Raw genomic sequence first — 12,582 nt, 5'->3', positions numbered from 1 at the left:
CTTCTCACTAGAAGTGGTGCATAACTTATTATTTTTCATAAACCTAAAAATGGGACCACAGTATTATCCCCACACTGATACAACATAAGTTCACGATTCATCCATAGGACCAATCATCTTACTTTGGCACTGGTCAATTTTTGTAAGAAAGCTATCCACTCCTATTTAGACTTTTGTTCTGACCACCCACTTTCACAGAATTCCTTGATCGGAGCTCAATTAAGAACATAAAGCTTCGAGAAAACACATTTTCTCCATTCGAAGTGGCTTTTCATCCATAAGTATAATAACTGTATGTAGCCTATAAAACGCCTTCCATTCTGACAAAAGTAACTCAAAGATCTGATAGTCTACTAATATTACCATTAAAGGGTTACAACCATTGATCACATTTTCGAAGAAGTCAACCACCACTATTTCAATATAACCCATAACTTTTGACAATATCATCATTCCGTATATAGCTAAGGCAAATACATTTAACCCATGTTCTTCATTGGCATGTTGCACTAGAAACTCATGAAAGAACTTCTAAGGTAAGCAAACCTGTTCTTATTTTTTTTTTTGTATGAGAATCCATAACTTTTTTGTCTATCCCCATGAGTCAAGCCAAACCCTTACGAAATCCTAACTTGTGTTTTTTGACATATATCTTATCAAGAGCCTTGAGGTGCAAATCTAACAAAGTCAAATATTCTTTGATGGTTGGTGTCGTATCAGCTTCATTGAAGATGAAACACTTGTATGCAAGACCCAAAAATTACGCTGTAGCTCTAATTAGTTGATCATCGATAATTACTACGAGAAGGTGTGCTATATGCCCCTGTCTCTGGCAAAATTGCTCTTGTCTTGACAGACTCATCTTCTTCCATATATCAACCAAATCTTTTAGATTATTTTATTTGAGGAGGATAAATGTTTCTTAAGACAAAGTAAAAACATATCCGATTGGTAAACAATCTACCATCTTCAGTTGAATCTTTTCTGACTGAACCTTTACTTCGTTGGGTGACTCGCAATGAGCTAATATAGATGAAGAATAAACTAGTCGTTCTGTAGAGTCCATGAAAATTTTTTATTAAAGACCATCTTTCAAGTAAATGTTCTTTATGTAACTTTATGATATGAGCATGAACCAATGCAAAAGAATGAGAGAAAACGTTAGTATGCCAAAAAAAAAGGAATAAATAAATAACTAAGTAAATTAAAACATCACATAGAATAAGAGGAATGAACCCTATGCTTTTGGTCAATTCTAAAAGGGAAGGATGATGGCTCTATCTATAGGTTAGGCACTCTTAAGGTCCACTATATGTGATTTGAGGTTAAAGTCTAAAGGTTTCCAAATTGCTCCTTACATCATGGTCCATCATAGATTAGTAAGGCACCCTAATCCTCACCCATTACAGGCTACAAACGAAAAAGGTTCAATTTGAATGGGAGTATTTCGCTAGCCACTGCGGAGGCATTAAATCTCACGAAAGCAATAGGTATTTTACTCTCTCCTGGAAGGACGGAGCTCGGGTATAGAGCTCATGTTATGTATATGCATATGAATGACATAATTAATAAAGTAAATAAACATGAATTAATAAAAAATCTATACAAAAAGGTTCAATTTTATTAGGCTTTGGGAAAATACAAATTTATTTGCTGGCTTGACTTTCATGAGAGTCCCCAGTGCAGTCGTCAAACTGTAAAAACGTCTAGATCCGGGGATTTATTGCTAGACATTAGCTTTAGGAGTCGTCACCAATCTTTTTTATCTAGGTGCGATTAGTCACTTAAGAAATCTATCTTTTTGAGGAACACCTAAGCTTAAGGATTCCTAAAAGAATAGGTTCAGGTTTATTAACCAGAACATAGTTCAGAAGTACGATTACGTGTAAAAAAAGTTGTAGCACCCTCACAACGCCCATCGAAAGATGTTACCAGCTTAATTTTGTGTTATCCAATAAGTTTTAAAAATTTTTCAAGTAATTAATTATTAAAAATTATTTTTAATTGACTCTTATACTTTCAGCAGAAAATTAAGAAAATTTTCTTATCTTAAGAGTATGCAAGGAACTTGCAGAAGCTCTATCGTCGGATTATTTGACATTAAAAAAAATTCAAGAAACAAAAAAAAAAAAGAAATAAAATGAAAAAAAATGATTCAGCTTTATATATAAATCCTTTCAAAAACTCATTGCTTTTGTACAAGGAAAATTGATACTTTTAACTTTTTCTCAAAAACATTTTTTTTGAAAACTTATTTTCAAGAAAAATTTATACTCAAAAATATTTTTTAGAAAACTTATTTTAAAGGAAAATTGATATTTTCAACTTTTCCTTAAAAATATTTTTTAGAAAAACTTATTTTCAAGGAAAATTGATACTTTCAACTTTTCCTTAAAAATATTTTTTTGAAATTTTATTTAAAGAAAATCATTTAAAAAAATAAAATAAAAATGAAAATAAAAAAAATAAAATAAGAAATCTCTAAATAATTCTAATCTAATAAATAAATAATAATAATAATTAATAAATATATAAATATAAAAAAAGAAGAAAAAAAAAAACCTTATGAACAGCTCGGCTCGATTGAGAAACAACTCGGCTCAAGACAGAAAAGACAGTTCGGAGACGCGGCTCGGGGATCTTGGCTCGGCTCGGCTCCAAGGGTCGACTAGCGCTTCGGTCAACGTGGGTTGGCACTCGGGTTGGGTCACTCGATTTTAAAACGTACGGATCCTCTGGGAATAGTAACGCCAAAACGACGTCATTTTCAGCAAGTATAAAATGTTCTAACCTCTTTTTTTTTTTTTTTTTTACAGAATGCTTCTTTTCTTCTCTTTCCTCTCCCCATTTTTCTCCTCCTTCTCTCTAAAAAAACCAAAAATACTTTGGTTGAATCTCATCGAATTCTGGAAAATATCGCTGAAATCTGGGTTTTTCATCGAAAAGTTGTTCGGTTTCTAAAAATAGTACATTGAAAACTGGGTAGTTGGTCAAAAAATTCAATCGGTGCCGAAAAAGTCACCGAAAAATTCAACCTTCGCCAAAAAGTTCAGCGGAATCTGGAAATTTTCCAAAAATTTTCATATAAAATTCTCCTAAAATTCTCTAAAATTTTTAAAAAACTCATAAAATTGCTTCTACCATTATGAACACCCATTTTTCCTTCTCCTTTTGCTCCCTCTCTCTCTCTGTGTTTCTGTGTCGATTCTTTATGATTTATGGATCTATTTATAAGGATTGATCAGAGAAGTTTCTGATCAATCCCAATTCCATCTTGGATTGGGATTCAATCCTTGAATCCAATCTGGACTTTGATTAGATCCAAAATTCACGATAGAATTCTAATTTTTTTTATCTTAATCTCAGTCGAAAATCAATCAAGAAAAAGATAAAAATAAAAAATATATATTAATAGATAAATAATAATATATGAATAGATAAATAATAATAAAAAATATATATTAATAGATAATAAAATATGTTGATAAATAATAAAAAAATTATATATTAATAAATAATAATAGTAATAATAAATTAATTAATTAAAATTAAAATTAAAATTAAAAATGCAAATGGGCTTACCCATTTGGATCAGGCCTAATTGATCCGGGCCTGAACCAAATTGGGTGTCTATACTAATCCTTCTTTGCTACCCCCTCATCACAACCCTAAAAATGTCTATTAGAAGACATTTTCTCCCCATGATGGCCATTGGATTAAACATTATTTAAGAAAAGTAATTTTTTTTCTTTTTCTACTAAACTTGGTTTCCATGCATATCATTGCACGTCATAGGATCATTATGCCTTCAAATCTAATGGCTCTTAAAAATTAGAACATACAATTTGGCTATTAGTGCAACTGTCCCAACCATAAAATTTAAAAAGACCATTTTGCATTAAAAGACTTTTTTATGTTTTTCTCTTAATTTCATGATTTAATGATGATTTTTATGATTTTATTGAACCAAAATTCATAAAATAATATCTAGTCATGATTTGGAGTTTTTTTTTCCAAAGAAACCTTCCTCTAAAAGGCTAAATTACAAAAATAACCTTAAGTGGTATTTTTGTACTTCCTCCATTTTTTTGAGATCCAATATGATTTTTAAGGGTCCAAATCACAATTTTATTAACATTAAGCCTTAATACTCCTAGTCAATTACAAATTCCAAGGTTGACCTAAGTTTGGCAGAATTTGATCAAATTTGACAAAGTTTGATTAAAGGGTGTTTTGGTCATTTTAGCTTACATTTCATTTTTCCAAGTTTTCTTTCTAAGTATTAGAGTTTGACAAAGTTGATCAACTTTGATAAATTTTGTCAAACTTTGACCCATCTCATATTAGGTGTATTTTGGTCAAAATGCACATTTTGCTCAAAACTCAAAATTTATTTTAAAATCTTCAAAAATCCAAGAACTTTGATTTTCCTAAGACAACTTGGATTTGACTCGGTATTGATCAAATTTAGTCAAATTCGAGTAAGTTTAACTAAGTTGGCTATTAAGTTGACTTTTGACTTTTTCTTTGATTTTTGCTACTTTTCTTACATTAACCTAAGAATCTACTTATTCAAATTTTATGTAACTTTCTTTAAGCTTAAGAGAATCTTGGAAAAGACAGAGCTTTGATTTTTAAAGCATTACAAATGCTTAAATATGTTCAAACAAAATTAAGTGTATATATTTTTATATTAATTTCTTGGTTTATATGTAAGAATTGAATTACCTAGCGATTTTATATTAATTTAATTATATATATTTATATTACTAAAAATATTATTGAATATCTTCATTTAATAAATTCACATGCCATCTCATTTGGCTTTTTTGTCATTTTCTTTATTTTTTAAAGTTTTATTTATTACATAAATTTTGTAAAGAAAAAATTGATGGATATAGAGATGATAAAGCAACTTATATTTAATAATTAAGTTTTGATTTGTTACGATCCAATCAATGTGGTTTCTTTTTTAAAATAAGAATTGAGCTAAATTTTACCTCTTTCAATAATTTGGGTCAAGTCGAGGTTGAGTTTGAAGTTCTTTGCCCCACCTCTTCTCTTAATATATTAAAAGATTATATTTTATAATTTATTTAATTTATTTTTATATATTTATTACACTAATAGAGATTATTTAATATATTAATTTAATAAAAAATTACTTTTATATATAATTAAGTTATAATTTATATTAAAAAAATACACTTATACTCATTTATATGTTGTCATCTATTAAAATTTGATATAAAAATTTTATTTCTCTCACATTTAAAAAATAATTTTAAAACATAAAAAATTATCATGTGACGATTTTAATTCATGTATTTTATAGAGATGATAATTCGTGTAATTGTATCTTTTTATTTTTGTATTTAATATATATATAATATAAAAATTATTATATTATAATTTGTGCTGATATATCAAACAAAATATTTTTTTATTGTTTTCAAATTTAAATATAATTATCAAGTTTAGTTATTATTTTGTTTTTATTTCTGGTATTGTTTCAACAAAGTGTCAAAAAACTATCTGGTGATGACTGTATTCGGAGCGAGTAATATTTTAGTGAATCATCGCACATGCAGGACCAAATTGAAATCAATTAAACGACTTCTGAATTATGATGCGGACAATTAAAAATCTGCATTCCCTAAATGGGGAAGTACCTAATATTATCCCCATAAAGACTGGGTTGGAGGGGAGGATTATTGTAAGAACATGAGACGTACGTAATATCGACGAAAGTGGGTTCCCCGTCAAATCATATTATACGTAAAGTGGAAACCGAGACTTTAAACTTTTCCAGATGGTTGTAGGAAATTATCAATGTCTTAAAAGCTTTGCCCCCACACTTCGAATTGAGTTTGAACGGATAAGTCGATATTTGAATAAGTGTAATTTATATTAAAATTAGAAAAATAAAACTGGTCAAACAAGTCAACCAGTTGTATGCGTAAATGAATAGTTAGATGTATACTCGTGTGGAAAAGAAACCATAAAAAGTATAAGGTAGACCCAGAAATTGACATAAAATTAAACGACATTTCCATATGGTTCTACGAAATTATCACTGTCTTAAAAGCTTTGTCCCCACACTTCAAATGTCTCCAAATTGAGCAAATTGACAAACAAGCGTTTTTAAGTTCCGAAATACAAAAAAAAAAAAGAAAAAAGCCAAAACAAAAACAGGATTTGTGATAAATGTAGCAAACAGAATAATAACCCGCTACTTGTCCCTTGCAATCTGCAAACAACTCTTTTGCGATTTGGCAATCAAATAACAGAAGGTACTTGCAATGAAAATCATCTATGTGAAGCTGGAACTGCTTTGATATCCTTCTACTATTCAGTCTTTATTGAAATTGTAAGTATATATTTATTGTTGGATAATATTGACATTAATGTTTACGTTAAGCTAACATATTAAACAATATATATATATTGCACTACACCAAATCAAAGTAATATTTGCTGTATGTATTGTATGTAAAAAAGTCAAGTTATGATGACCAATCAAGCAATCTATTAAAAAATTATTGACCTTTTAATTCAAGATTCAAATCTTAATAATCTTAAATATATAAAAAAAAAAAAAAAAATCAAGCAATGGACAAATTCAACGGAAAAGTCTCTGTACGCGTCCTTTGAACAATGTAAATGGACGATGCTTGTTGAAGAGTTGGATTAGAATACAAAATAGAAGAACTTGCTTGGTGAAAATAATCAAACTTAAACATAACAAAGATCGAGGGACACAGAGAGAGAGAGAGAGAGAGAGAGTTACCGAGATGAGACCCCATGAACAGAACCCTCCTAGTTTTGGCCAAGAAGTAGAAAGGTGTAATGACAATAAGTTGCTTCAGCTCTATGAAGCGGCCTTGAGCGGTTCTCTCCCCACCTTGACCATGTTGATCCGAAATGATCCCCAAATTCTGCACAGAGCATCTCTTTCTTCCAGACCTGAAACTCCATTGCACATATCAGCTTTGTCTGGCCATCTTGATTTTACCAAAGATCTCTTGACTCGAAAACCTGAACTTGCATCCCGACTGGACTCTTTCAAATGCTCACCTCTTCACCTTGCATCCGCCGAGGGCCATACCGAGATTGTAAAAGCTTTGTTGGGAGCAAATAAAGAGGTTTGCTTGGTTGCTGATGAAGAGGGGAGAATTCCACTCCACTTAGCAGCAATGAGGGGAAAGGTTGAGGTCATACAAGAATTGGTCGACGCACAGCATGACTCGATCCGTCAAAAACTGAATGGGAGTACTGTTCTACACCTTTGTGTCCAATTTAACCAGTTAGAGGCTCTAAAGCAGTTGGTAACACTGGTGGATGAGAACCAACTTCTCGATTATACAGACCATGGAGGCAACACCATATTGCATTTGGCTGTCATGCTAAGGCAGTTGGAGGTAAATTTAACTTGAAATTCTGTGTGTTGATTCCTTGGTTATAATGAATGGTAGCCTATTTTGTTAAAAAAAATATATTGTAATTCATTAATTAATTTACTAGTTGTGCTCCTGCAGACCATAACATTCTTGGTTTCGGTGCCTGAAATAAAAGCAAAGATAAATGTCTTAAACAGGATGGGTTTGAGCGCCTTGGATTTGTTAAACCATTATCCAAGAGATTCCAAAAGCCTTGAAATTGGAGAAATTCTTATCAAAGCTGGAAGTAGATCAACTCCAATCCAATCACAATTAGTTCCAGTTGCTGTAGGTAGGGAGATCCAAGTGGAGACAGTGAATTCGAGGTCGTTCACCTCCGGGCTGAAAGGGAAAACAAAGTCCGTGTACCAAAAATGCAAAAGCTACTTCAAACATCGTTCTGATTGGGTGGAGGAGATGCAGGGGACACTGATGCTGGTGGCGACGTTAACTGCAACCATTTCTTTCCAAGTTGCAACCAACCCACCTGGCGGTGTTTGGCAACAAGATTACACAAACACAACCGCTGGTATGTTCAATTGCAGTAAGGATTATGGAAAATGTGTAGCTGGAACCGCTGTGCTGGCCTATGTTTTTCCTGGAAACTACCTGGTGCTCACAATTGTAGCGATTATCTCTTTCATTGCATCTCTGAGTGTTGTCCTTCTAGCGATCAGTGGGCTTCCTCTCAAGAACAAGCTTTGCACATGGCTTATGACAATAGCTATGATCATTGCAATTACGTTCGTTTTACTTACCCTCGTAGGTGCAATTGTGGTAGTCACCCCTGATCATATCTTTTCTACAATTGCCGAGGCATTAGATGTTACAGAGATTATCTGGATTGCTTTGGTTGGAATTGTTGCTGTGTTTGCCACCATCCGCCTTCTCTTTTGGCTGTTCCGTCTTTTGACCAAGTTAAAACACTTCTTACGGAAAATGCTATCACGTCCACTGAGGAACCAAGCTCCCATCTGTTGAGAAGTATAATTTTGGGGAAAAAAAAAGATTTGAATAATCACTAGTTATCTCGTATGTTATTATGGTTAATGTTGTGTTTTTTTGGATTAGAAGTCTATGTCTAATCAAAGTTTATGTTGGAGGTGAGTCTATGTTCATTATGATATTTAGTATCCATACACTATTAATATATAGATGTATACACTATCAACGTATTATAAATTATAGCACTATATTTAAAATTTTAAAGTGCTTAAACATAAATATTTTTAAATATTTAATTATATTAAAATTTTTTAAATTTTAATTTTATTCTTTAATAAAATGACGACATGTGAAACATTAATAATGTATACTCAAAGTACATCAAATATTATTGTATTCAATACATCAATTATTGTATTCAGTGTATCAAATATTATTATGTTGATATATTTGTCATATAAACCTTTTACCCTTAGGGATTGTGATGAATATACCATTTTTCATATAATATTTTTTTTAATGCTATAATACAACAATATCATGATATTTGAAATAAAATTTTTATTAAAATAATTTTATTTTTATTTTTTTTAATAATTAAAATAAATGATAATATATAATTTTTAATGTAAAATCATAATGCAAAATATGGATAATTATTATATCAAATAATTAAATTAATTTAGCTTATTTAACTTTGATATATAATTCATGTTAATTTATATGGCTTTAAGTTAAACAAGTAAAATGAGCTTTTATAAATTTTAAGAAATTTATTAAATTTTCCTTTTTCTTCCTAATGTATATAATTCACTATTAGTTGGTTAATTTGTCCTTTTTGATAAAACTATTGGATATTTTTTTCATTTTTGGTATTTTTTACATTGCAACGTGTGAATCTAAAAATTCAATTGCAAGATGAAAAATTTTAAAATAAAAATAAAGAGTCATCTCTAATCTTTTTTGTTATGAGTAATTGATCATCTAAAAAATTTATCTTTTTAATAAAAGCCTAAAACTAATTTAAAATTTATCAAAAAGACAATTTTGATCTTTGAAAATATAGTAGAGTTCAAGAGTATGATTATACATGAGAAAAAATTATTACCTCACAACTCTTATTTTAAAGTGACACTAATTAATCATGCGTTATCCTTTCGATATTAGATAAAAATGGTTTTAACTTGATATATAATAATAATTCTTTTTATTTTTTGAAATCAATTTTATTAAGTAAAAAAGAAAATTTGATTTAGAAATAAAATAAAAATCTTGAAGTCAAAGAATTACTTCAAAACTCCCCATCATCTAGACGAAATTTAAAGATAATCTTTTTGCTTAAGATTCATCATAATAATCCCTTAAAATGAAAATAACATTTTTTATAAATGATAATTATTGATAACTCTTCAACATTTAGGTAAAGTACTAAAAACTATTTCTTTTATAATGTTATTTGAATTTTATTTCACAAAACATTTTTTTATTTTTTTTTTAAAAAAAACATTTCATGCAACAAAAAATAGTGATGCAACTAGTAACAAATAAACAGTAATAATAAAATAAAAAAAAAACATAAAGATGAGATAAATCCAAACAATTATTTGAAAATAAATAGATAAACATATGTAAATAAATTCATGTATAGTGATGAAAGATTAATGCAATGAATTTGGCATTGTTTATTTTGAAATAGAATTTTTTAAATGTAAAGAGACCATCTGAATTTCCCAATCTCTAGGTAAAATTTAGGAACAACTTTTTTCATCTAAGAACTCATTTTATTTTCATGGAAGAGGAGTGTATGTATGTAGTTTAAAAAAATCATTTTTTATTATTATTAAGAATCTCATAAAATTATATGAAATAAAATTTCCCGCATAGCTCATCATCTAGGTAATTTTTTGGAACAAATCATTTTCTTTAAGATTTAACATATAATTCCTTTGAATTTTAAACGAAGCGTTAGGGTTGCAAGGATTAGCATTAGGGTTTCATAAGAGGTTTTAGAGTTTAGAAGAGGTTTAGGGTTTCAAGTAAGTTTAGGATTTCAGGAGAATTTAAGTTTTTGAGAAAATTTTAGACTTGGGATAGGTTTAGGGTGTGGCTTAAGATTTCAGGTTTGACTTTTGGTTTTTAAGATTTGACTTAGGGTTTAAGGTTTGACTTAAGATTTAATATGAAAAATGAAAATTGTTGATCACCCAAACCTTCTCAATCATCCTCAATATCTAAGCAGATTTTTGAAGCTAGTTCATTTTTATAATGCCATTTTTCTCCTTAAAAGTTCTATTTTAATGTAATAAGTATAATGTATGCATGTAAGAAGCAAGTAAGAATTAAAAAAACACATAGTAATCATGCATAAACAATATTAATCATGATTGCACCAATGATGGATGAGAAACAAACAAAACTAGAACTAATTAATGAAAAGTATATGGTAAAAACAAACACCATAAAGGACTTAAGTAAATCACATTATTTAAACTAAATACAGGAAAGCTAAAATGCATGAGAATTTAAAAATCAAAAATTTAAAGGAAATGGAATGCAAAGTTTTTATAACTAAAATAAGATAACAAAAATGAAACAATTTCAAGATTCAAATTTTCAAAAGCCAACAAAAAGTGATTTCTCAACTCAAAATTCTTTCAAACTATCTTATCTTATAAGCCAACATTAAAACACAATTTGCAAGCTTCAAGGACCAAAAGTTAGCAACAAATTGATAGCAAACTTGTCGCCACTCTTTAGGGTAAATAATACATAATGTCTTTAATATCCACAACTATTAGAGAACTATAACCATATCATCCAAACCTCACTTTGCAAATCCTACCAAGTCGGTCTCACTAATAGGTGCAATTGTCGAGCGATATTCTGATTGATCGATGAAATGAAGGGATATTATCCCATGAGTAAGGCCTCTGGTGAGGTCAACTTATGGTACCCTAAAACTAACTTGGCAACAGCTCTTTCAAGCTTTTAACGTCACTTCTATCTAGCAAATGGAAGAAAATTTCCATCAAAAAAACTCCAAAAGTATCTTTATTTCTAATAAGAAATAATTGGAAAGCTACTGTAATGACCACCAAATGAACCTAACGAGATTATATCATCTAAAACATGAAATGGCAACCTTCAAATGGATAAAAAAAAAAACCAGCATGAAACAAAAGTAATTGTACAAAAAAAATTTAAACAAAAACATAGAAGAAATCTCTTTCAAGAACACCATTTTGTGAAGCTTTTTTCTTTTCTAAAAGATGGCTCTCTTTTTATATAGGCATGTGGGAATGAGGAGAAACAAATGTTTAAATATCTAAATGAATGCTCTATGCATGATGACAATGAATGCATAGAAAAAGCAAACAAACTAAACAAAAAAGGTTATTCCTTCTCTAAGCTTTTTTTTTATTTTTTATGTTTTTCTCTCTTCTTTTTAGTGTGTGCTGCTAGCCCCTCCTTGCTGTCTCATCATCACACCCTTAAAAATGTCTACTTAAAGACATTTTCTCATCAAGATGGCCATTGGATTAAACCTCATCCAAGAGTAGTAAATTTTGTCTTTTTCTACTAAACTTGGTGTTCAAGAATATCAATGCACACTATAGGACCATTATATCTTTAAATCTAATAGCTTTAAAAAATTACAGTACATAATTTGGCTATTAGTATAGTTGTCCTGGCCATAAAATATGAAAAGATCATTTTTGCCCTTATTATTAATTAAAAGCCTTTTTCATGCTTTTTTTTTGTTTCATGATTTAATGATGATTTTATGATTTTATTGAACCAAAATTCATAAAATTATACCTAGTCATGATCTAAATTTTTTTTTTAGAAATTGATCGCTAGAAGGCTAAATTATGAAAATGTCCCTAAATAGCATTTTTGTACTTTCTCTACCCTTTCAAGATCCAACATGATTATTAAGGATCCAAATCACAATTTTATTAACATTAAGCCTTAATAGTCTTAGTCAATCATGGATATCAAGAGTTAATCCAGGTTTAGCAAATTTTGACCAAGAGGTATTTAGATCATTTTAGTTCAAAATTCATTTTTTTTCTAGGATTTTCTTTCTAAATGTTAGAGTTTGACAAAACTTGATTAGATTTGATCAATTTTAACCAACTTTGACCTAGGCCCATATTAAGGGCATTTTGGTTGAAATGCATATTTTTGCTCAAAA

The 12,582-nt window shown here is 29.6% G+C and overlaps 1 protein-coding gene across 1 annotated transcript; it reads left to right on the top strand.

Annotated features, from left to right (window-relative positions):
• The first annotated feature begins 6,735 nt into the window (after positions 1–6,735).
• On the top strand, positions 6,736–8,700 carry LOC111281024 (uncharacterized). Its single transcript, XM_022868583.2, has 2 exons — positions 6,736–7,421; positions 7,539–8,700. The coding sequence occupies exons 1-2, from the start codon at positions 6,795–6,797 to the stop codon at positions 8,418–8,420; spliced, it is 1,509 nt and encodes a 502-aa protein (XP_022724318.1). The 5' UTR covers positions 6,736–6,794; the 3' UTR covers positions 8,421–8,700.
• Positions 8,701–12,582: the final 3,882 nt, after the last annotated feature.

The sequence above is a fragment of the Durio zibethinus genome, chromosome 28 (genome assembly GCF_047325235.1).
Source record: "Durio zibethinus cultivar Kanyao isolate XHJ-2024 chromosome 28, ASM4732523v1, whole genome shotgun sequence".
Lineage (NCBI taxonomy): Eukaryota > Viridiplantae > Streptophyta > Magnoliopsida > Malvales > Malvaceae > Durio > Durio zibethinus.
Note: the sequence above shows the minus strand (reverse complement) of the source record. Positions and strands in the feature narration are given on the sequence as shown.

Coding starts and splice junctions, on each gene's coding strand:
- LOC111281024 (XM_022868583.2), top strand. CDS start 6,795: ATGAGACCCCATGAACAGAACCCTCCTAGTTTTGGCCAAGAAGTAGAA. Junction 7,422..7,538: donor TCATGCTAAGGCAGTTGGAG/GTAAATTTAACT, acceptor GTGCTCCTGCAG/ACCATAACATTCTTGGTTTC.